Source organism: Gouania willdenowi, chromosome 10 (assembly GCF_900634775.1).
Source record: "Gouania willdenowi chromosome 10, fGouWil2.1, whole genome shotgun sequence".
NCBI classification, from domain to species: domain Eukaryota; kingdom Metazoa; phylum Chordata; class Actinopteri; order Blenniiformes; family Gobiesocidae; genus Gouania; species Gouania willdenowi.
The window spans coordinates 17,366,002-17,392,270 of NC_041053.1; the positions used below are offsets into that span (position 1 = coordinate 17,366,002).

General features: G+C 37.0%; 1 protein-coding gene across 6 annotated transcripts in view; it reads left to right on the forward strand.

The window, feature by feature from the left end:
- LOC114470890 (amyloid-beta A4 precursor protein-binding family B member 2-like) overlaps positions 1–26,269 on the forward strand; it is a 63,884-nt gene that overhangs the window by 29,155 nt on the left and 8,460 nt on the right. For 4 of the 6 annotated variants that reach the window (XM_028459263.1, XM_028459262.1, XM_028459264.1 and 1 more), the window contains 2 exons: positions 19,413–19,418; positions 21,476–21,590. In XM_028459263.1, the coding sequence (XP_028315064.1) occupies positions 19,413–19,418; positions 21,476–21,590 (121 nt within the window). Of the gene's footprint in view, positions 1–19,412; positions 19,419–21,475; positions 21,591–23,347; positions 23,455–26,269 lie in introns of those variants that run through there. The other 2 variants (XM_028459266.1, XM_028459267.1) reach the window with 2 other exon arrangements.

The window sequence follows — 26,269 nt, forward strand, 5'->3', positions numbered from 1 at the left end:
GCCGTCGACCCCTAGTGAGCGGTAATCTGGATTAAAAGACAAAATGTGGCACAGAAGAACAAGAAAGACTTGCTTTCCAGCCACAACCAAGTCGTTCCCTCTATGTCCACTTTTAAAGGTTACTTCCAACAGAATAACTCACTAGATCACAATGCTTTGAGATGTGATGCAACTGTACGCTCATGTCATGGATGTGCAGCTGACCTGACAAATATGCAGCAACTGTTTCATGTCAATAAGAACGCTTGCTCTGTGGGAGATTACAATTGGAACAAAATGAACCATATCTAGTATAACCTGGTGTACCTTTGGACAATGTGGATGTATGATCTACTTGTGTCCACAGCCTTATTAAAATGGATTGTGGAGGATTTCTCCCAATTCAGACTGAGGGTGTATTTTATGTGATTTTGATGAAGTACATCTTCCTCTGTAAGTAGATGGGCCATAGATTACTGTATGTGCTGGCAGCGTAACGATTAATGGCACATGCGGCTAATTAGGTTACACATGCAAAATGTGGGATCCAAGCAGTACTGTGTGCAAAGCTTAGAAATAGCTCCTCACTACCACACACACACACACACACTACAGTGTGAAATCAGTGTAGCACTGCCTCAGAATGTTCACACTCTTTTATGAAAAGAACAGGCAGATTCACACTGACTCACATACATCGTAGCTTCCACCCGTACACACTGCAGGGGTATGATGTATAAATGATCATTTTCTCCCCTCTATACACATCTCCATATATTTCCATCTCGCCCACCCGCTTAAACACACTGTTAAATAGCTAATGAAGCATGACGGCTGTTGACACATGGGTGGTGCCTCTGTGTGTTTCCCCTCCCTTCTTCATTTCACAGTGAATGAGTGGAATGAGGTCACAAAGCTTTAAGAAAAATAAACCATGTTTGCGTGTTCTTCTCCTCAGGGAAACACTTTTTATTTAACCATCAAATCTGTAATTGTGTGTGTGAATTAGAGACAACTGTAAACATCATCAACGCTTAGCAAACAGCTGGGTTGGGGTCAATTTTTCAATTACAATTACGTTTTCAATTACCCATGTTTAATTACAATTAAATTATGATTACAGTGACCAGCATTTTTTCCAATTACAGTTCAATTACAATTATTTTCTGTCCTCAGAAAGTGAATTACAATTATGTTCTCAATTACTACATTTCAAATAAATAACCTAATAAAAGGTATTAAGTGTCTATTTGTACGGTTGTCGTACGGACAACCCCCGGTGCTATTGGGACGTTTACCAAAGTACACGTACGTAGCGTCTTAGGGTTAGATTTAGGGTTAGGTTATAACCCTATATCGTAACAATTTTTAGGTTTAGGTTTAGCATTAGGTTTAGTCTTAGTCACGTGACCTAAACTGGCCAATGAGGGGCACTGCGTACGAATAAAATGTCAGTGTTAGGGTCCAAGCAGTGAGGCAAGGAGACAAAAGCTTTACATTTCAAAAAAGGTGCTTTATTGGCCACAGACAAACACAGGCCAATAAAAGAGGTAGAATGTGCAAAAAGAACTAACACAAACCAACTGACTCAAATGAGACAGGAGTCAACTTAAATACAGGTTGGACCATACCAAATATAAATAAGCAGAAACACAGGGGATAAACAACCAAAACTAAGGGACAAACACAGCCCCCTTAACCCCAGTCCCCCTCTGCAATGGTCTGGTCCACTTCAGGCTGCCTCCAGCTCTCTCCAGGCCAGCCCCTCGCCACCCTTCTGTTCTTCTTAAAGGGACAGAGAATAATGTCAGTGTCAATCATCAAATGATTTAGGAGTTGTTACCTCTGTGTGGCCCGGCCATCACAGTCAGTATATTGATAAGGCAACCGTACAGATAGCCACTGCCTAAAAGTTAACCTTCCTCTTGTGTTAGCTTTCTGTTAGCATCTCTCTGATAATATGTCCTAAATCAGCTGTAAAATACACTAAAAACAAATATCTATTATCTAATTTCTTTCCTATCTATTGGTTGCCTTTTTAGACTTCCTAATCAATTAAAATATAGGTGTTAATATTTTTGATGTGGGCGTCTGAGCCTTTTTTTTGTGTCAGTGTAGCATACCACTCAATTTCAATCTCTTTAAAATGGTAAAATATGGGAAAGTTTGATATGAAACATATTTTAACAATTGTTAACCACATATGTGTAGAACTGTGCACAGAATTGTAACATTGTTCCCCAGTTTTGCATTAAATTATTTCATTTAATTTCGCTTATTTGTTTTTTTTTCGAGCAGGGACAAGAAAACAAAACAAAAAAACTTTGTGTACAAGGAAACCCAACAGAGAAAAACAGAGATGTTCAAAATAATAGATGAGATCCATGTACACTTATAATTGTAATGATATGTCTGCTCAAAAGGGAGTGGTAATATTGATAATTTATAGAATTTTCATGGCAATTACAATTAAAAAGTAAATTATATAAACTCAATTACAATTTATTTAAGATTACAACAGCAACAGGTTTTTAAAATTACAATTACAATAAGGATTATGCCATATTTGTAATTAATTATCAATTACACAAGGGCTAACAGCGTGGGCATTAATTGCGTGTGCGTGCACTGACATGGTGTCTTTCTAAAGTTCCTCATATCATGTGACAGCAGTGCTGCAGAGTCTGGTCCTCCTTTTGCCCGCGGTGTTCACTCTGCTGTTCATCTTGTTGCTGTAAACAAGTTTAGTGAGTGGAGGTAATTACGCACAGACGTTTTACATTAGGCCTAATGACTGAGGGCCATGACTAATTCACCAGGTCGCAGAGGGGTTTATCCTCACACAGGCTGTGAATACTGCATTGCCGCTGTGGATGCAGAAAGATTTACTGGCACTGCTGTGGTTCACTCCAAAATAGCTCCAAAACTCTCCTTTAAATTTGTTTGCCACCTTCACATAAAAGTTACAGTGTTGCAAGCAGTTAAAGGTGTTGTGGAGGATGTTATTTTGGCTTCGAATTCCAGGTGGATCATCAAGACTATTGGTCCTCCTAATTGTCAATCATTCTGACGTAAGGCCGGCGTACGTGCTCGTCCCTAGCTAGTTTTTGCTTGCTGCGCATGCGCACATTCAAGTAAGCTTGTATGAGCGATGCCGACACCATCTTGTAAACAGAGCTGTGCACGAGGAAAACTGGGCTCGTGCTGGGCGTCTTCACTCACAGCGGGGGCCACAAAAATATAGTTGTTTGATTGAAGGGCCACATTATCAACAATCATGTCAGCATTAGAATAATGACCAAATAGAGCATTAACACAGGAAAGAACACAGAGTTTTTATAGTAATGTTGTGTGTTTTCTGTCATTCTGTGTATGTTTGCTGTTGTCTTGCTTGTTATGGTTGCATTTTGTGCATTTCTGTTGTCTTTTTGTGTCATTTTCCTGTGAAATGCATATTTTATTGTGTATTTATGTTGCCATTTTGCATTTTTTTGCACATTTTGTGTATTTCTGTTGTTGTTTTGCTTGTTTGTTAGTACCGGGTTTGCGGAGTAATTTTTCTTTTTTTTCTTGTCTTTTTGTGTACTTTTGTTGTCATGTTCTGTAATTTTGTATAAAATTTGAGTACTTTTGTGTATTACAGTCTTGGGTTTGTTAATTTTTGCTTTAGTTTTCTGTGTTTTTGGAGTATTTTCTTTGTTTTTCTTGTCTTTTACTGTATTGTCCTGCAGTGTATTTTTAATTCTTTTGTTCTATGTATTTTTCTGTCAATTTCTAAGATTCTGTGACCACACGCAAAGTGACAGTAAAATACACAATACGGCAAAAAGTAAAAATGTACATATTTATGTATTGTTTATTTTGTGAGTTCTTCAAGAAGTGAGCAATTGTTGAGAACATATTCACTGTTTTGCATTATCATGTTTTACATTTTTTATTTAAAATATCAGCAGTATTATATATGTTTGTTTGCGCTATTTAGCACCATATAGTGCAGAATTTATTTTGAGTTTTAAAATATGCACAATAAATTGCATTATATGAGTTTGTTGTTATTTTTTTTATCTTTTTTAAAGCAATTTAGCTTTGTTAAGGGACTATATAATCCAATTAGAAACACTTACATTGTAATGTTTACACTTCAAGTTCATATTTCGATACATACCACTACCGTGAAGGGATTCAATTTATAACGTGTAATGGTAGGTCATGTAATATGGCCTTTGGATCAGACAGTCACATTTTTGTGGCCCCCACTGTCATAAAAGTTGTCCATCTTTGATCTAAAACTTTTTCTACATAAAATGCCTATTTTTCTCAAATATTGTTCACAAAAGTGTCTAAGTTTATGTTTGTGATCACTTATAAATAAATAAATAAATGAATAAAATCTAATTTAATTTGATGTTGTCAATAGTTGTCATGATACATACCATGTAAAAATGTAATAAATAAAAGAACCGTTACAACTGTTACCCAAGTCTAATACTAAGCATTGAAACATGCAATTTCTTGTGATAACCTGCACATTCAAGGTTTCAGCTCCAGATCTTCATATATTTGTTACTCATGCAGAAAAATTAAATAAAAAAAAATCACCAGAAAGTAGAAGTTCATAAAGGTGTTTTTCTTACCATGGATAAAGTAATGATATATCAGCTGTGCTTTAATAAAAAAATACTGTAAAAACATCATATTGCACCCAAATGTAGCTGAGCTTAGTTCTGTCTACTGGCTGGTACAACCCTGTTTACAACTCTGTGAAGTATGTGCGTGTCTGTGTGCGTGTGTTCTTCTTTCGTTCTTTTGCTATTTTTACGACTTTTTTATTACCATATCCCACATTCCATTACAATAAACTACAATTAACTTTGGTAATAAGCAACATTAGCTGTTTTCTATAACACAATTACAGGCCCTCAGGGGCCAATTTTAGAAATGTGCTTCTTTAAAGCAGTGTTTTGTAAAGCGTATGGAGTTGGAAGCAATGGAAATACATGCAGATGTAATGATAACATCATTGAATGGACACGGAAGCCTGAGAGTAGAGAGTTCACCCTGTTTCTACACTTGAGCAGGGCACTTAAGAGTAGATGCTTCTTTTACAAGGGTCGTTACTTCTTATAGCTGTCATTAATGACAATTATTTTAATGGTAATTTTTATTAACACTAACTTGTTAAAGGGTTTGTATAGTGGTTTTCTTTCCTTATAATGATTTGTAACATTTTTAAAGATCTGATTTACAGCTGTGTCATTAATAATGCTCACACTTCTCTATAACATGCATAATATTATTTTGTTATTGTTTTTTAAACTATTATCAGGTTTTATAATTGAAATATTTTTTTTATTTAGGTGTTTAATAGACGTCATAAAGGTTCCTTAAAAGCATCTATCCATCCATCCTCGATCCTAACTAGGCTCTAGTTAATGATAACTTTCCTTGTATTATATATCACACTTAATTGGTAACACTAAGGTCATGATAAAATGCAATGGTAATAATTAACGGGTCAAACTGCATTTCTCAAAGAAAATGCAAGTGAGGATGCATAAGCTGAACCCCTCAGAGTCAGTATAATTCTTACTATAACCCCTTGGAGTCAGAATTACCCCTCGGAGTCAGTATTATTAATAAAGTAAAATGTATTAATAATTACTAACAGCAAGTATTCAAATATTGTTCAATTCAAAAGAGTCATCCCAAGATACAGTATCTTTGTTCCATTCCAACTGGTTTGAATGGGAAAATTTCAAATTGTTTTTGCCAATTATTCTGTATAACTGTTAAACCAGGGATGGGCAACTCTATCACAGCGGGGACCACAAAAATGTGATTGTATCTGATCAAATAAACTTTATTCGTCCATTTGGAACTCGATTTACAGAGAAAGCGCCAGTGCAGAAACAATAAAACACATCACATATCCATTCACATAGTAAAATTCTGACATTCACGAGTTCCATAATGAATAAATTAAAAAACTATATAAGATTAAAAATAAATGGGCCAAAATTCATAGTCCTCAACTACATGATCAACATTCATGTCAGCATTTAAAATAATGACCAATCTGAGCATTAATACAGGGGGGAGGGTTTTGTCTTTATTTTGTCTTTGTCTGTGGTTTTGATGTTTTGTCAGTTTTAGTCATCTTGTGTGTTTTTGGCGTCCTGTGTTTTTTTGTTTTTTTATGTGTGTTCTTCGTGTAATTTTGTGAAATTTTTTTGTCATTTTCTGCATTTTTGTTGTCGATTTGTGTGTTGTGGTCAATTTCTATGTTTTTCTTGTTTTCTGTATTATCTTGTCATTTTGTGTAATTTTGTTAAGTTTGCGTGTCTTTGGATCTATCCTGTGTTGTGTTGTTGTTTTGTGTGTTTTTGTAGTCAGTTTGTTTGTTTATGTGGTTTTTATGTCTCTTTGTTGTCATTTTGCGTTTATGAATAACTTTGTGTATTTTTTAAATTTTCTGTGTGTTTTGTGTACTTTGTGAATTATGTTGGGCTTCATATTCCTTCCAACTTCTTGAATTACAATTTTTGGGGCTTTGGGAGCCGCAAGAAATTAGACCGAGGGCCACATGTGATGTACTGTATCTATTCCTAGTGCTGTCAATAGAAAAAATTAAAGCAGAACTAAGTAACTTGCACTTAGCGCGCCCCCTAAAGGTCCCTTTTGGTTATGTCACTGTCGTAATCCGTACCCCCCCACCACCTTCCCCACCCCACAGCTACATGCGCACCTTTGCTCCCTCAAAACAGTAGCAACCGATCACTGAAAAATCCTAATACATCAGTGACACTTTCACACATATAGTCCATGTGACCATGTGAACAGTATGTGGTAGAGAGACAGGTAAAATAAATGAATGATATGGGATTAATACGGAAGGGAGTGTGGAAATGTGTCATGTGTTTGTGTGCTGACAAAGCGGCTCTGAAAATGGATGGATAGATAGATAGATGGATATTTGTGTGTGTGCTGCCTGATGTAGCGCTGGGTTGCGAGTGTGTGTGATTGCTGTGTGTTGCTGCTGAGCTGTCACTGCATGGAGTTGCTCCGTTCCTCTGAAAAAAGGTCTTCTCTGCCTTTTTTTTGTTGGCTCTGCCATGATATTTGTTAGAGAAAAGTGAATTTGTAGACAACCGTGTGCAGCCACGGGGCTGGCCATAATCTAGCATTAGTTTGTATTGGACTGCCATAAAGCAGTACGACTTGCCACCGGGTCGGAGGCAGGAAAGTTGCTCTTTCCTGGCCAGTGACAGCAGGGGGAGATGAAAGACCCCCCAATCACCTCATAAACACTTGTATTACCCTCACAGGGACTACGAAAAGGATTTATTAAGGTGAAAAAGTTACTTAGTTCTACTTTAATTATGCTTTGTGAATAATTAATCTAATTAATCTCTTATTTAATCTCACCTAAAAATTGCTGAGAAACACCCTCAACTTGAGGTATTTTCATTTAAATTACATTATTATTGCAGATCGAAACATTTATCTGTAACAAAGTGGCTTTATAAAGTAATTTATTGTTTGTTTAAATCAGACTTGAACCATTTACCCTCCACTGTATGTGAGACTAGTCCCAAGGGCTGCTGACACCTTTAGTTTAGACCATCAGGGATATATTGATGTGTAGTTTAGTCAATCTACAAATAATAGAAAATAGAAATGAAATGAAGCATCAGGTCCATTTGAAGTGCTATAAGTTAGCACATCATAAACAGTAAGAACAATTTTATAATCAATACAATTATATAACACCAAATTGCCTTTTCTCTCCTTCAGATAATATAATAAATAAAACACTCAATCACAGTGCTGTAAATTAGCACATCAAAAATAACATTGTTCATCACAAAATAATGTACTGTAATAACATCAAGAATCTCTTAATAGTGGTAGTAGCCCCACCCACATCCTCTACAACCGCCACTCGGTCTAGTGTTGCATCCGAATAGGAGAATAGAAGGACTGCTGTCCGTGCTAGCTTCTATATAGATAGCATTGAGGTGCTAGCTGCTACATAGCTAGCATTGAGGTGCTAGCTGCCACACACAACTGGTCTTTAGTTTTCCATCCGGTGTGTTTTTATTTAACTAAAATTAACGGCCACAAATACTCAGGATCTATCGTTGTAGCCGGTGCATCAGTATTATGGGTATACCGGAAACGTGTGCAATGGAGAAAAGTTTCGGGGTTGTAAAAAAACAAGCGATTAACGAAATAAAATTTTTTAGCGCGTGAATTTTACCTGTAAATAATTAATCTCAGTTAACGCGTTAAAGTGACAGCCCTATCTATTCCAGACTTGAATGTGGCAGTGTAATATTGTTACTGTAATACACCAAAGAATAGAGACGTGTGACATGATGTTATTAGCTGTGTTTCCATTACAGATTTTCACAAAATAAAAGTGATATTTCTAAATGTCAACAAAGTATTATTGCACATTGATCGTGTTTCTGTTCAACGTTGTTTTGGGGAGGAGCCTCGTATCTCCTGTGAAATCTCATCCCGCGAGATTTTGCTGCAGGAAGACAGATGCTTAGAACCTCCTTATAACACTCTGTATTCTTTTGTTGTTTCATGTTAATGTGACAGTAATTTTAAAATACAATGCTAAGAAATATCTTGGTCCCCTCTTCTGTTTACACGTACTGCGCCATGTTTTCTCAGAAAGAAGAGATCATGTGCTTTTGCGACGCATTTCAATATCGAAACGTCTGAAATTCCTCCTCATGAAAGCATAAAAACTTCTTGGTGATATTTGAGTGTTTTTTCAAAATGCAGGTGTTTTCATTACCAGTTTTTATTGTGCTATCATTATCTCACTCAGTGTTAAATCTGGTTCTGGTCCACACTCCCTCTGGACTTCACCCCTAAGTCACAACACTGTCAGCAACAATGACTGTCAGCTCATTTGCTGTCAATATTTGAGACTGGGGTACACAAACTAAGCACACACCTGGTCCTCACCTCCTCCTTGTCTACATTCTGCTGACAGGAGGTTTGCAGGAGCTACTTAGACCTTTGAAATCAACATTTGCCTGTGTAATTACCATATGTAAGTACGTCAGCAGAGAAGCCAGTGCTATGGCGACACTCAGTGAAGCTGTTTGATAATCTAAATGGGTGTGAGGTCTGTGCTGAGCCTTGCTCCTCTATTCACTCCCTATATGTGGGACAGATGGTTTGGAGGAGACAGCAGCAGAAGAAAGATGGGTGGAGTGGGATTAGGACTAGTTTCATTTCTTTTTTATGTGTGTGAATGCGTGTGTGTGCTCAAACTTTAGCAAAAACATTTTCCCACTTTATTCAGGCTTGCAGAGCTGTGGATTTAAATATTTTACAGGAGATAAACCACATTTACAAAGGAAACATGTTAACTAAGCAGGAAAATCATGTGAATGATGTTACCAGGGTTGGGTCAATCACATTTTTCAGTTACAATTACGCTTTCAATTACAATTCAATTACGATAACAGTGACCAGCATTTTTTCCATTTACAATTTTTTTTTTATCTTTTATCAATTACAATTATGCTGTCAAATACTAATGTTCAATTACAATTAATCACAATTACTGAGCCTGAAATAAATAACCTAATAAAAGTTAACCATCCTCTTGTGTTAGCTTTTTGTTAGCATCTCTTATAATAACGGGTCCTAAATCAGCTGTAAAATACACTAAAAACAAATATGTGTCATCTAATTTCTTCCCTATCTATTAATTACCTTATTAGGCTTCCTAATCAGTAAAAAAATGTAGGTTTTAATATTTCTGGTGTGAGCATCTGAGCCTTCTCTGTGTCACTATACATCTCAATTTCAGTTTTTTTAAATGGTAAAATGGGGGAAAGCTTTATATGAAACATATTTTAATAATTGTTAACTACATATGTGTAGAACTGTACATAGAACTGTGACATCGTTCCCCAGTTTTGCGTTAAATTATAACTGACAATTTTCCATAAAATTTTCATGGCAATTACAATTACAAGTAAAATCGTAAATTAGCCATAGTTGTAATGAATTATCATTTACGCGATTACAATTATAATTGACCCAAACCCTGGATGTTACAACTTTGAATATATTTCCTTTTCTACAAACAAATCAGCACCTTTAGTACATGCTGAGGCAAGTGCGTTTGTTATTGATTTGTGACTTAACTGGGATAAAGGTGCTAAATTTTGTTGATATGAGATTTTAGTGATTGTGTTTTGTGCTCATTTCTGTGTTTTTGTCCCGTAAGAGTATACATGGTTGCATACATAGATCTATTGATTAAGTGGACTCCACTTATTTTGTGTTTTCTGCAGTTTTATTGATTCAGTGACTTGTGCTTGTAGTCAGATTAAAGATCTAAATGTCCTCCTACAGCATTTTTCTGTATAAACTATTAAAGTGTTTTCATTCCTGGCCTTATAAGAAATAGTCATTATGCAGCAAAGGGTGAGTGTTTAAAGAGAGAATTGCTCTTTGGGGGGAAAGCAGGCTAAATACTTGATGGTGATACAGACAAGGTTTTAAATCCCTGAACTGTGGCACAGAAGTGTGCTGACATCATCATACGGTATATGCTGTTTCGAAACATTTATGTTTGCATTATTGAATAAGAATATGCATAATGTATGTAGCAATCAATCAGCCTCACACCTTCAGTGTACAGTTACTACGCCTACATGCCACATTAGATAAAATTTACTGTGGTACTTTGAGCAAAACAAAGTGAAGTAAAAGAAGGCAGAAAGTAGACAAAAAAAAATTGAACAATAAATTATCCAAGTGTACAAATTTATTAGAATACAAAGTAGCTTTTCAGAAAAGTTTGCAAAGAGTTTGTCCGATTATTATAAGTCAGATAAGGGCAAATGGTGGCCCGGGGTCCACATGTGGTTGTTGGTCCAATTTTGTGCAGCCCTCAAAACAATGACTCCTGAAACCAACAAAAAACGACCACAAAAACACACGTAATAACAGAGGAATATATAAATCAACACTAAAAATACACAAAAGGAAAACAAAAACAAAAAAAAGCATGAAAACGAAAGCAATAATACACAAAATGAACGAAAACGACACAAAACAACCACAGAGCAACACAAACAACTAGGAAAAAACATACAAATATAAGGAAAATTTACAAAAGAAATTTATTAAGAAATCACAAACAAGATAACCACATAATTAAGAAAAAAAACACACACAATTACAAGAAAAATAAACACAACAAATATACAAAAAATAATGATAAAAATATACAAAAATGACAGGAAAAGACCGAAAACAAAAATACTCACACCCTGATTTCTTAGCTATTATTGCTCAGGTTGGTGATTTTTATAATGTGGCCCTCAGATAAAATACAATTATATTTTTGTTGCCCCCGCTGTGATAAAAGCTGCCCCTCCCTGTTATAAGTTATTAATTCAGGGCTCTGACTAATGCTACTAAAGGTTGCATCATTAATGCATTATTTGCCTATAGAAATTAATATGTGTACACACCTGTATTTCAATAGCATTCTATTTTGGCTTGTAGGTAATTATCAAACATCATTTAAAACCTTTCAACACAGTTATATTTAATTGCAAAAACACTTTTAAAGGACCCCAACCCTCACCCTGTGCACACTGTCACTCTGTGTTTTAAACATGTGTTGTGTCTGTAAAACAGAGTTGTCCTAACAGACTACAACCAGTAACTTGACTAAGTAGCATCTAGCTGCTGCCTCAGTTTCACTTGTTAAGGTTGCTTGTCTTTGTATGTACAAGCAGGCGCGTCCCACCCGTGGGGGATTCGGGGGATGCGACACCTGCACTTTGACACTGTAGATCATACAATTTTGTTGCACAGATTGCAAACATGGGTTGGACTAAATGGAAAAGTAATGCAATGGTTTAAGTCATACTTGGAGGAGCGAAGCTATTTTGTAAGCATTGGAAACTTTGAATCTGACAGATTACCAATGTCCTGTGGGGTTCCTCAGGGATCTGTTCTTGGACCCCTTCTGTTTAACCTTTACATGCTTCCTTTAGGACAAATTTTACAGAACTGTAAGGTTGATTATCAGAGCTATGCAGATGACACACAACTATATCTATCACTGAACCCAGATGACCATGGTCCCATTGAGGTGTTGTGTGACTGTTTAGAAAAAGTAAACTGCTGGATGAGTGAAAACTTCCTTCAACTAAACCATGACAAGACGGAGGTGATCGCCTTTGGCAACAAGGAAAAGAGGACTGCTGTCAGCAATTATCTTGAGTCTCGATCTTTAAAAGCTAAAGACCAAGTCAAAAACCTTGGTGTTCTGATTGACTCAGATCTTACATTCAGCAGTCAGATCAAATCTATCACAAAAACAGCTTCTACCACCTAAAGAACATTTCCAGAGCGAAAGGTTTAATGGCTCAGAAAGACCAGGAGAAACTGGCCCATGCTTTTATCTCCAGCAGACTGGACTATTGTAATGGTCTTCTGACAGGAATCCCCCAAAAGAGCATCAAACAGCTACAGCTGGTTCAGAACGCTGCAGCTCGGGTCTTAACCAGAACAAAGAGGTCAGAGCACATTACTCCAGTTTTAAAGTCTTTACACTGGCTCCCAGTCAGCCTCAGAATAGACTTTAAAGTTCTGCTGCTGGTGTATAAATCTGTGAATGGGTTTGGTCCAGAATACATCAGTGACATGTTAGTCAGGTATGAACCCAGCAGGTCTCTCAGATCTATGGACACAGATCAGATAGTGGAGCCCAGAGTTCACAGTAAACATGGTGATGCTGCGTTTAGTTGTTATGCTGCAAAGAAGTGGAACAAACTGCCAGCGGAGCTGAAGTCAGTATCTAATGTGAACATTTTTAAATCAAAGTTAAAGGCACTTTTTTTCTCTACTGCATATGATTGAGAGAGAGATTTTTTGTCATGTTGTTGATGTAATGATGATTTTACTGATGATTTTAATTGATTTTACTGATGATTTTAAATGTTCTTATTGATTTAAATGTTCTTATTGATTTTAAACGATTGAATGTTTTATCATGTAAAGCACATTGAGTTGCCTTGAGTATGAAATGTGCTATATAAATAAATTTGCCTTGCCTTGCCTTGCCTTTTATAAAAACAAACATTCATCCCCTCACTTTTCACAGAGGGATTCATTGTTGAAAATGTATTGGTCCAGTTAGAGTGATTGAATGGTGATCAAGCCAATCACAGCCATTTGACGAAGCCGCCGTTTCAAGAAGGTAAACAAAGAGTTAACAGCGATGAGTAAAGTATAAGTAAAGTGACAATAAATGAGTAACAGGTGGCAAAAATGTGGCAGGAACAGAGTGAAAAGGGACTATAATGGGCCAAACGTAGTCAAGAGTGGCAAAAAAAGAGGAAACATGTGGTATGTAATGGCAAAGGTAGCAAAATGTGGCAAACAATAGAGAAAAAGGGTAAAAATGTGGAACAAAAAGTTGGGAAAAAGGACAAGTCTTATTTATTGGGCTAAAGGGATAGCTTATTTGGAAGTAAAGTGTCAAAGGATCATGGTTAAAGAATCAACAAAAATGTGATGAAAGTGGCAAAAAGAAGCTAAAGTTTGAAAAAAAAATGAAAAAGTATCAAAGGGGCTAAAATGGGACAAAGGAAGTTGCAAAATGGCCAAAGAAAAAGGTTAAAAAGTTTCCCCTTTTAATGTTTTCTGGGGGAATAATTATGTTGAGTATCATTGACTTAATAACAGCTTTATCATGGTTTCAGTAAATTAATTTAATAAACTAAATTGGGAGTTGATGGTTGCCCTACCCTTAGAACACCCTCACGTTTAAAATCGCTGCTCCACCCCTGAGTACAGGTGGTGAAAACCATCAGCCATGGCAGTGCATTAGCACTATTTTGGTTTCAAATAGAGGTATTTTGTCCCTGTTTGATCTCTGTAGAACACGCCTCACACACAGCCTGTGGACAAGCAGAATATATCGTTCTAATGAGGTATTTACTGACTTTCAGTAAAACAATAAAGCAGATTTAAACATTTTTGTGTGTCTGCTGATGCTAATAAGCTGCACATGTTTTTGTGCTGCTGCTGAATGACTGATGTCAGGTACTGTGAACTGAGCTCATCGTATCTGCTGCTGTGACCTCCTTTAATTTCCGAGCCCTTTGCATCCTCTTCCAGCAGAGCTTGCCTCACAGCCATCAGGATCAAAGAGTGATCGCTAGTAACCTAGTGAGTCACTCAGTCTTTATTGAGCTCTGGAAATATGAGGAACACACACACACACACACACACACAGAGGGGAGCTTTGCTTTCACTCATCTCTCTGCTTTGTTGCTGATACGTTGCTCAGACTCTACCTTTCCTAACCTCCTCTACTATCATTGAGCCCCCTGCTTTTCCCACATCTCATTTCAATTCCTCTGATTCACTCCCACTTTTTTCATGCAGCTCCTAAGACTTCATCACCATCCTGTCTCCAGATTCCATCTCTCATTCCCTCTGCTAACCTTCCCACTTAAAGTACAATCAACATCTCTGAGGTCCACATGACATTTATCCTGAAGTTTTTTATTCTATTTCTTCTCTTCCTCAACAATCTCACTCATCTTACAGTGTTCTTCACAAATGCTCCCTATGACACATTAAATTAACTGATTCATGGTTCCCGCGCATCCTTAAAAAGGGCATTCCATTCCTGAATCTAAAAATAAGGCCTTAATTGTCATTAAAATGTCAAATCATCATTTTAAAAAGTCTTAAATTGTATCACGTTTCAAAGTAAATGGTACATTTTTTCTTTTCTTTTTTTTATGAATAAAAACGTAAATTTAATAAAAATTTAATTAAAGTTGCTTGTCCAAAAAAGATTTTTCTTAATGGCTTTTCTTAATGTTTTTTTCTGTTATATTTTTTAGTTGGTTTTAATATTTCTGGCTATTTTTGAAGTCATCTTGTGTTATTGGAGTGATTTTGATTATATTAGTCTTTTTGTGTGTGTGTATTTTACAGTCATTTTGTGTATTTTTGTGTGTTCACTTTGGGGGCTGCCAGTTGCACTAGACACTAAAAAAAAATGGACCCTAACCCTATATACTGTAATTGATGTAGTGTTTTTTACCCCCCAATTATGTTTACTGTGAAGTTGGTCTTAAATTGAATTTCAAATGGCAATTAAAATGCTTGAATTTAATTCTACTAAAGCTGTAGGAACCCTGTTATATATTTAACTCAAAGTGTGGATTTACTCATTGAATTTCAAAAACAAAAAAAACATGTATACGCACACACACACGTATTTATTCTTTACGATATATCCTAATATAATACATCTTTGGTTTTTTTTTTTAATTCAATTCAACTCTATTTGTATAGCGTAAATAACAACAAAGTCATCTCATTGCAGTTATCTAAATCTAGAATTCATAATAAGAAAGATAAAACCCAACAAGATCCACATGAACAAGCATTTAGCGACAGTGGGAAGAAACAACTCCCTCTAAATGAAATCTCCAGTAGAACCAGGTTCTGCCCTTTATTTGATATGGACATCACAATTACGTTGGTAACCCAGATATATTGTTTGTGTTAGCACACATGCTAATTTACGACACCTGTCCACAGGAGGCTTTTAAAAAGGTTAAAAGTAACAGAAATAATTAGAAAGTAGGGAGGAAATATGCACCGCACAAAACAGTACAATGTCTGCACATGTCATAGGTTAACACTACATTGCACTTTAATACACAGTATTATAATAAATGTCAGACTGACATGTAATGTTGATTGTTTATTGGAACTGTGACTCATATATTGTTTCTATATGTTTATAATTCAACTGTTTTTGAAAAATGGAAATAATAAATACAAATTTTAATAGTCATCACTACTGAATTGCAATACTTAATAAATATCTATAAATAGCATATCTGTTCCTGATTCGCCCTGTGCTAAATTGCTTTACTGCTTTATCCCCTTTTGATAAAAAACAATTTCACTCTAGATCTCCGTCAAGTGGACTGAATGTCGGGCCTGTTGTTGCATATAACATAGATTAACAAAGCGTAAAAATATAACTTTTAGTAAAATTAGGTCTTCATAATTTGCCTCCTTGGAGTCGAACAGAAACCGAAAACAATACTTGTAAGCTAAATTTTTGCACCAAAAAAACAAAGCGAGGTTCCCTTTGAGTTTTCTGGGGAAAAGGGACAACTTTTTATTTAATTACATGTAATTACTCTCTGCAGGATGCCACCATTAAAAAAAAAATAACTCTTTCAATCCTCAGTTTACAAATAGCTCACTTCATGAATCACAGGCTTTATGAATACATTTTTTAACTAGAATTTGCACTCATCTGTTCAACAACTTGACACGCTTTTAGCATGGCACCACTTAGTGCACCAGTGCTCCAATTTACTGCCCAGTACAACCCAGTGACATATTACAGAGCTTTATTTGTGAATAAGTGTAACACCTTTTTAGGCTGTGTGTATGGTGAACGGTGTAAGAAGCAAAGTGACGCATATTGGAGTTTGGTTTGAAGAAGCTTAATGAGGCTTTTGCATCAGGTCTCCTCGGCACATCATGATTCATTTAGGAACAGCTTTATTTAGGTGCTTGTTGTGGTTTTAGTGCTGGGTATAGAACCTAGTCCAGACTCTTTTTGACATGAGAAAGGATTATGGACATTTTAGGAGTTGTGGAAGAAAACTTATTCTTGTGTTTTTCTCTGATTCTTGCTAATATACTGTATGTTGTTGAAGTTATTTAAGAAAGGAAGTGTTTGATGATAATAGTATTGTATTCTTGTGTGTAGTCGTTGCTATCTATTGGTTATGTTCTGTACTTAATTTATAAATCAATCATCATGTCCCTTAACAAACGGCAGGTGTTGTTCCAGCTGTGCGAGACAGACAAAAATGTCACGGAATACAATTTTCAAAGTGTTGTTTGCTCACTATATGGGCCACTAATATCATGTGAACACAAACGACCAATTCATCTAAATGTTTAATAAAATAATGATGAATCAGCGTTGAAGAAACATTGACAATCGGCCATTACGGAGCACATGCGTCTGTCACTTTGAGTGACAGCTGTCAAAATCTGCCATGTTTCAGCACCAAGGACAGCGTAAAATCACCACTAATTTAGACACAAAGGACACTAAACTTTCAGAACACAAAAACCCATTAATACAAATTATTTACAAACTTTTACACCCGTAATGCCATAACGCCGCCAATGAATCAGCAACACAGTAGAAAATGAAAATAAAATGTGTGCGCTTACTTGTTTATTTGTCAAAACGGCAAAAACAAAAAAAAAAAAACAGCCGCGGAGAACTTTGTATCCTCGCAACATTTTTTTTTTTACATATTTCACAGCCGAGGTCTGCCTTGTTTTTCATAAGCCAAAATTAGCTGCTCTTCTTGGCTTTGAACTAAGCCTCTGTCTCAATGTCCATAGCAGAACTTTGACCATTGTCACCTTCTCTTCTCTTTGTCCCTGAGTCCTCCTCCGGTCCACTGAATAGTTCGCCTGCCATGTCCTGAATTGAAGGCAGGTGCTCCTGCATTAGCATCATTGCTACAGGTGTTGCTAGTCGCTAAGCTAACTGCTGCTGTGCTGCTGCTTTTATCCGCGATTTCCACAGAAACAACCTTGGACTTCTTTACCTCAGGCTTAGCTTCACTTATTGGCTTAAAAAACTCTTTAAATCCAACTTTTAGCCATTTTCTACTGTCTTCTAAGCTGACAGAGTGCAAAATCACACTTTAGACGTAGCCTGGGGACGTGGCCTGACTTTCCCCTCTCTTTCTCATAAAAAACACCTTAAAGCAAATGAGGTGCTTTGAGCAAAAATAAATAGCTACTGGTTATGTTTTCACTTTTTTGACCTGCTCAACATCTTTAGCAGCATCTAAGCTAAAGTGAGTTTCACGCCATGAAGTAGATGATGGAGAAACTAGGAGACTGACTGATGTGTGTCTGGAAATTCAGATAAATGCTTTGGTTGTGGTTGTGGCTACTGGACCAGTCACTCTCTGACAGCACACTACGTCACAGTTGCTAGTTTTTATAGGAGGGGCGGGGCCAACAGTGGTGTTTTGTGACGAAAGCAAAAGAAAGACGTTATCGGCAAAATTAAATTGTAATTGCTGGGTTTCAACCCATTGAGGGCAGTCACTGTTACATTTATACAACAAAATATGCCAAATTAAAATACTTTGACTTTAACAGTGGTTCTCAAACTTTTTTGGCTGAAATACCCAAATTCTCTTATTTTTGTATCAAAGTACCCCCTTTGTCTGACTGCAACATTTTTCCCAAAATACTGTTAAAAAAACAACTGCAGAGTATAATAATGGAATGATTGTCAAGTGATTAAAGAATCTAATTTTGTAAATAAGTGGGATGAAACGGTGTTTAGTGCCTCCTGAATAGAGTAATTTCTATAGTTGTATTATTTCCAGTCATCTCCCACCTGGTCGACTCTTGTATTTTCATTATCATTATTATGATTGTCATTTTTAACTAAAAATAAATATAACCCCATATTTTTTATGCTTTAATCTGTTAATTGTCCACTCTCTCTCATGTACCTCCTGTAGTGCCATTGCGTATCCCCATTTGAGAAACACTGGACTAAAATGTTGAGTTGGACTAAGATCGATCAACAACACTACTAACCCAAATACGTTTGTTTTCAGCAGAAAAAAAAAGTTATTTGACCAAAAGTGACAACATGTATGAAAGAAACTTGAAGAAAATCTGCATACACGACTTATAGCGTAAATCTGCTTTTATTGGGAATAATCTCATTGTCACTGTGCAATCTTATAACTGTTTGGAGGATTATTGTGTCTGTACCTTACCTGATCTTTTACAGTGTTAACATTGCTGTTGTGTTTTTGTCCTTGCTTTCTTTTAACCTTTTGTTCTTTGTTTTGTACTTTTTTTTTGTTGTTGTTTTGCCATTTTTTTTTTACTTTGTCTGCACTTGCTGTCGAAGGTCAACACAACATGTAGTGCAATCTTTTTGTGACAGCTATGCATGTTTTATTATTGCAATTAAATAAATATCTTTATGCTATGCATAATTGTGACCATCACCAGCCCTCCCTAAGGAAGGGTAAGAAACACTTTATCAAATGGAGAATATAAAAACAGAGGGCAGCGTTACACCGAGGTGAGGGAGAAAGGAACAGGGAAGAGGGAGTCAGGGTGGGACAGTGGAAGGGGTAGGGAAGAGTCGACTATTTGAAGTTGAGAGTTACAGTTGTGTTCTTTGTTTTGTACAATAAATATATTTACAACTTCCCATCTTTCCATTTTCTCATTTTCACTTTTATTCTGATGGTTTTCCTCTTACCAATCTTCTTTTTGTTCCTTTCCCACCATTCCTCCCTCTGCTTCCTGGAACTCAGAGAAAGGTAACTGCACTTTTTGGTGTAATCTTTTCTCTGCACTGTTTGCTGTGATTATAATGTCAGGACTCTTACTGCTGTGCACTCATATCAGTGGCTCTGCTTCACCAAAAAACTCACAGATGCTCTTTACAGGAAGTGGAGGTGCAGCTACTAGAAGTCCAAATTACTGGTGTTAAATCATCAAACAGGCCTACAAGCTATTTCCTATTAAGAGCCGCATGCTGCTTTATGGCTTTTTGATCCTCCAGTGCGGTTATAGACGTAATAAAAGAGCCATTTGTATGTGAAGCAAGGCCGCTCGCGCCGCTGTGAGGGTGCACCGTGCAAATGTCCCTGAACAAAGTGCACCACACCACACACACACGCAGTCACACACCTTATTGCACTTTCCCTTTTGGCCACAGGCAGCGAGCATTATCGACCAAAGTGTGTGAGCACACATCTGAGCTGAGCAACCAGGGCCGATAATGGACTTATAAACACAAAGAGCCGGCCGTGATAAATTGTAGCTTTGTTTGATATCGCTCTGCTGTTGTTTGAAGTAATTTGCCTGTGTGTGTGTGTGTGTGTGTGTGTGTGTGTGTGTGTGTGTGTGTGTGTGTGTGTGTGTGTGTGTGTGTGTGTGTGTGTGTGTGTGTGTGTGTGTGTGTGTGTGTGTGTGTGTGTGTGTGTGTGTGTGTGTGTGTGTGTGATGCCACCCACTTGACTTACTTTCATGTGTCTGATCCCTCTTCCTCTCTGCTTTATTTAATTAGTCATTTGTGTCGTGCCATGAAACACTTTCGTTTCTTCTTTTGCCCTGTGGCTTTTTTAAACATCTGTTAATGAGGAAAAGATGTTTTTGTCGTTTATCTTTTGTATGCGTTCACGTGCACACACGACTGCACGCGTGGGATTTCTCTCATGTTGACATTGTTTATCTGCCACCCACTCACTGCATAAACATTTCATCCCAGCAGAGCCTTTTCCCCTCAATCGTACCTTTTGTACTCATTATTCCTACCGCTTGGCACTGCTGTGTGACAGGTATACACATCTTTTGTTTTGTCAGTTGTTTTTTGGTGAGTCATTGAATACAATTAAATGATTGTTTCCCCCCCTTCACACATGACATTAAAACACTTTTATGTGGTACACAGTGCATTCAATGGCAACTGAGGCCTGTAAATATCACAAATATTTAAAGTGTCATTAATGGGGGAAGATAACTCAACGGAGTAAAAAGTTATCTTTAACCAAAACAATCCAATTTAATTTCAATGTTTTATCTTCAGTATAAGAAGCAAATGTCTCCAGCAAGTGTTTGCATAAGAAAGATAAGCGCAAACCTCCAAAACAGAGCTGCAGAAGCAAAATAAATAAGAAAAAGTTGGAAAAAATACAAAGAAATCCATCAATGTACAAAATCTAAAGATTTAGATCAACACTAGCTTACAAAATGCTACAAAAAAGTGGATGGAAACAAGATTTAAAATGGTAATTGTATCTGATAGTGTAGTCATTTGGGAGAAAGGAGTGAAATTATGTTGCTTTAGTGTGAAAACGATATAGAAATGGCTCATCACTGATCAGTATAAGATCTGCATATTGCCTGTAAGCCTAGAGCCTTTTGGGAGGTGTTTACAGGGTTATCTGATCATTGGAGATAAAATAAAATGTTCAGAGTGCTCTCCAAAGAATAAAACTGCAATAATATCCCTGGCTTTTCACAGTTTGTGAAAGCACGCTGCCTTGGTTTAAAGGCTTACCTTTGAACGACCTGCAGGTCCTTCTGCTTCTTTTGGATTGTCTCTTAGAATCTGGGACTTGTTTTTTGAAAGATGAACCAGACTCTACTTCTTTTGTGTCTACTTATCTACTTTACAGTCACCTTAAAGAAAACCCGTAGACAGTTTGTCCTCTGTAGTATTTACTGAAAGAGAAATTAAATAATGACAAAACTAGCTTTTTATTCAGTATTAATACTAAACAGAGGGGTTTCTATAATTATTACGTCTAACAAATATTAACCAAAATGGTTGATGGCATTAGATATTCACTGTTGTTTCCCTCTTCTTCAGGGATTTTGCTTACGTGGCCAGAGACAAAAACACGCGGGTTTTAAAGTGCCACGTGTTTCGATGTGATACCCCCGCCGCAGCCATTGCCACGAGTCTTCACGAAATCTGTTCCAAGGTGAGTGTCATTACGGGAAGCGCCGCTGCATGAATGAGTTTATCCACTGCTTTGAACCAAGCCATTGAACTAAGCCTTTAATCAGAGTGCCTATTACAGAGAGAACAAAAATCTATTGCTGCTGATGCACTTCTCTAGAGCTACTTTTAACGCTTTCACTTAGACAATACCTGGACCTGGTATAGAAAACGCGTAGCCATGACTACAAATGCACTGATAAGGTTTCTCTTGGCATTTACTCAAGCAATTTAAACAAGTTCAAGCAAAGGAGGGAAGTTTTATAATCCTCTAAAATGTAACAATTAGAAACTTGTTGGAGCACATGTGTAAACGTGTTTAATAGCTTTAAGGTGTCTATGTTGTAATCTTAAGATTGACCAACGTCTATTGGTGAAGTTTGCGTGAATCACTTGCTTATTCTACTACAATATAAATCAAGTTCAGCAATACCGTCAACATCATAATTATTTACTCAGCAAACAATTAGTTGTGGCTATGCCACTGTAGAAGCCAGAATAGCATTAGGCTGTATTGATGCTTAAAATAGTTTATTCAAATATTAAGAAATACACACATGAATATGACATGGGCGTACAAATATTGAACACGATATATCGCAATTTTTTTTATTTATTTTTTTATTTATTTTTGTAACGATTGTATAAATCAACATTTTGCCCCGTAATGGACTTAAATAGAATATTGATTTATTTTAAACTGTCTGCATAGGCCTATATGGTCATAGGTTAACACTATATAGTGTAGTACACTTTCATGTGCAGTTATTTATAAATAAATGTCAGACCAACTGACTGAAGACTCGTATATTGTTTCTGAAAGTGTGTGATTCAACTTTTGGCTTCTGAATAATGGAAAAAAGAAAATTTATATTGCAATAAATGGTACTATCAAATCGCAATTAAGCAGAATCGGAGAATATATCGAATTGGCACCCAACTATCGTTATAAAATGAAATTAGGAGAAAAGCATATCCTTCCAGCCCTACTGAAAAACTGTTTTTTGTTTTGTCGACATTAGAGAGAGCTAATGTAATATAAAGCAACATTTTTATAAGATATGTGTAAACGGGAGCTATGAGCTACTTGGAGCATGATAAGGTTGTACCGTTATAATTCCCAAAAAAAATTATTTTGGTGAATATTTTCGTCTGACTTAGTTACAAACTAACTTAATAGACTAGCAAGCAACGTAGCATGCCAGGGTAAACAGCACAGTGGATAGGTCAGCAACATAGCACAAAATGAGCCTTGTAAAGATTGCATAATAATAAACATAATAATTCATTTTATTCACTTTACATTTGAAAATCTCAAAGTGCTACTTTTGTAAAAACCTCAAAAAAAAAAATACCTTAAAGGTATTGTGGACGATGTTATTTTGGCTTCAACTTCCAGGTGGATCATCTTAACTATTGGTCCACCTAATTGCCAATCATTCTTATGATATGTTAACATAAGGCCGTCGTACGTGCTTGTGCTCGTGCCCGGTGTGCATTGGGAATTTTGAAAATGGATTTTCACTTATCGGTGGCGAGTCTGACATTGTGGGAAAAGTGCAAATCTTCTTTAGGAAGGTAAGCCTGTATGAGGGATGCCAACTGCAACTTGTAAACAGAGCTGGAAAACTGGACTTGTGCACGCTGTCTTGCACACGTAGGCGTTCCCTCTTGGAAGCAGGTAGAGTGTTGTGCTTGTGCAGAGGGCGTTTCTTTTCTAAACTTTGGGAAAATCATCCTCTACACCTTTAAGGCTTGGTTTAAAAGCAGTTTGTGGGGCCTTCAGGTGGTCAGTGAAGGCGTTCCACAGCCTAGGAGCAGCAGCAGAGAAGGCCCTATCGCCCATGGTGAGTAGCTTAGGCGTAGGTGGTCTGAGGGTGTGAGTGGATGTTGAACGGAGGGTGCGTGAGGTCGTCTGGCGGGTGAGGAGCTCCTGGAGGTAAGGGTGGGGGAGCAGATTCATGGGTGAGGAGGGAAACCTTATACTCGATTCTGAGTTTGACAGGGAGCCAGTGAAGGGATTTACAGACATTGTTGTTAAGACTGACGATACATTTACTTTTGTTATTATTTTTAATGAACTAACAAGCTAGCTGGCCACAGTTGGGAAATAGGATACTACTTCAAATATTGAAAATGTAATGCTATATTTCCTGAGGCAATGCTTATGTGCTTCCACCTGTAATAATGTGACTGTTGTGCTGGGTGGTTAATGTTTACAGTGAAGCTACAGCGTTTTCTTCTTCTGCCTGCTTTAATAAAATCTCATTTCTGAGATATGACAAAAACTGAACATTTTTGTGTTTCCTTTTCAAAGTCTGATAAGCATTCACATTTCAGCGTATTGTTAGAAGGATGTTCATCATGGTGGTGTAAACCTAGACACAATGTAGGCAATTGTTTACACAAATAGCTTAATTCTAAGAAAAAAAGTACACTTATAGGTAGGGTATGTAATTTCCTCGAGATGCACTTTTTAAGTTTTTGGTTGAAATTGTCTTTATGTCCTGACAGAAATTAGGATCTCATGTGCTCTGAAAAAGGAACGATGAAAATCTGTCATCTGTAGCAGCTGTAAGCCTGTAAAAAATTCAACCAATGAAAAAAGACGGTTTGTTTTTTATTAACCAATCATGTCTCCCTGCTCATTCTCGACCCCTTACGTACAGCACCAGCACTTGTGTGAGTGAGGGGCGTGGCTTTAGAAGGAGCGCAGAGGGGAGGGGGCGGGTAAGAGCGGAGCACTGGAGGATGCTACTTTCACATTCATGCTGGTTTTTGAAAATTACCTACCCTGCCTTTATTAGTGTTGGAGTATTAAAGACCGATGTTGGGCTTGATCTTGTGACCATTGGAGTCCAGCACTGATCTGTTAATCTTCATTAATGTGATAATAATAAGAAGCTCTTGAAACTGTTCCTGAATAATTAATGTTGCAATTTGACTTAAATAATTTACCATTAGCTTATTGATTGATTTCCGGTGTCTTGTGTATCAGACACCTGCAAAAATTTAGAGATCAGTCCATCCTTCTTCTCGTCAGAAATATCTCTGAACACTTAATTCACATTCACCTACTTTTGGAAAATTTTAATAATTCTGAACATATCAGTGGGTTTTTAAATACTTACAAGAATTTTGTTAAACTAATTTGTCAAGATTTGAGAATTTTGCTTAATGTGCTTTGAAAGAGTTGCAGACACCTTGTTTTTTCTGGCATATGTATTCAATTTGTCTCAGCTTGTCTTGATCTTGAGGCATTTTGGTCTCTGGCCAGGCTTGGTTTTGGAAAATGTGGTCTTGATTACAACACTAGCCTACTGATTTACTGTATCAAATCCTTAGATTCCCCTAATGTTTGCCTTATGATACAGTAGCCATTAATATTAGGGAGCTAAGTAGCTATTTTAATGTGAGTGATTTGCTTTAGAAAAGCATGTCGCTAATACAGTGATGCTTCACTGGTAAAGCCTGTATTTCACCTGATTCTAGTCCTTTTGCTGCACACACAGACTTACATACTCTCTGAAAAGCATTTTTCAAGCAAAAAAACCCCATTTATTCTTTTTCCCAGTAGTGAACTTGTGAAAGATAGCTCTACTTGGAACTACAGATCTTTTCCTCAGAGGCATGTTGACCCATTTACCGACAAAAGCCTTTTCTCTCCTTTAATTTCTCATTTCTTTGTCTGTCAAACTGATGGAGGAGTGTGTATCAGTGATGGGTGAATATGACCCTTCACATCCTCACACTGCCTATTTCAAACACTGGTAGTTTTTATTTCACTGCAGGGGGAGTGGAACTCTGTGACCTGGGTCTTGCAGTTGTGCTCTGTATGTGCGTCTTTGGGTGTGTGTGTGTGTGTGTGTACAGGCTTTCCTGCGTGCACGTGTGTATGTGTCTTCTCGTGAGTTCCCCTGGGTGCAGATTTGCAGACTCACCACAGGCTGCGACATCAGCAATTAATCAAGTATCTGTTGCAGAAAAAGGGTGCGGTGCAGGCCAGGACCATGTCCAAACATTTACTGGGTCAGATGGTGAGAGGAAAGGACAGCAAAGGAATGAATGAATACAAAAGATCCTCAGACTCGATCCGTGCACCCTTCGGTCTTTGTTTATTCCGTTTCAAAGCCAAATCAAAATAACAAATAAACGGTGTGGTTGTTTTGTTTTACTGACTTTAAACCTGAACAGAAATACCGAAAAATAAAAAAACCAGACAAGCAGCATTTTTTTTGTTTTAAGATTAAATCTTTTGTTTGTGATATTTGAATATTTACGGGGAAACTATGGATGAGAGCTTCATGTTTTAAGCTCACCACACAGAGGGGACCCACAGATGGGGGTCGATGACGTTTTTTTGAAGAGTTATTGATGCTAGTCCGAATCTGTGAATATCTGCCAACGTTACCAAACAGTGTTACGGTCCAAATAGTATCCAAATAAACTGTTGAATGACTATTGACTGTGAGGCAGGTGTGAGGAACAATAACTGTTAGAACTTCTACGATTTGACATTTTTGCAAAAACAATGACAGCTTTTTGGAGGGCAGTAAAACATATATATTTTGCGAACGTTTTATATACCGCAAGCCACTAATGGCAGCACACACGGAAGTTGATCGCAAGAAATGAGGAGCACCAGTAGATTGATTACACCAC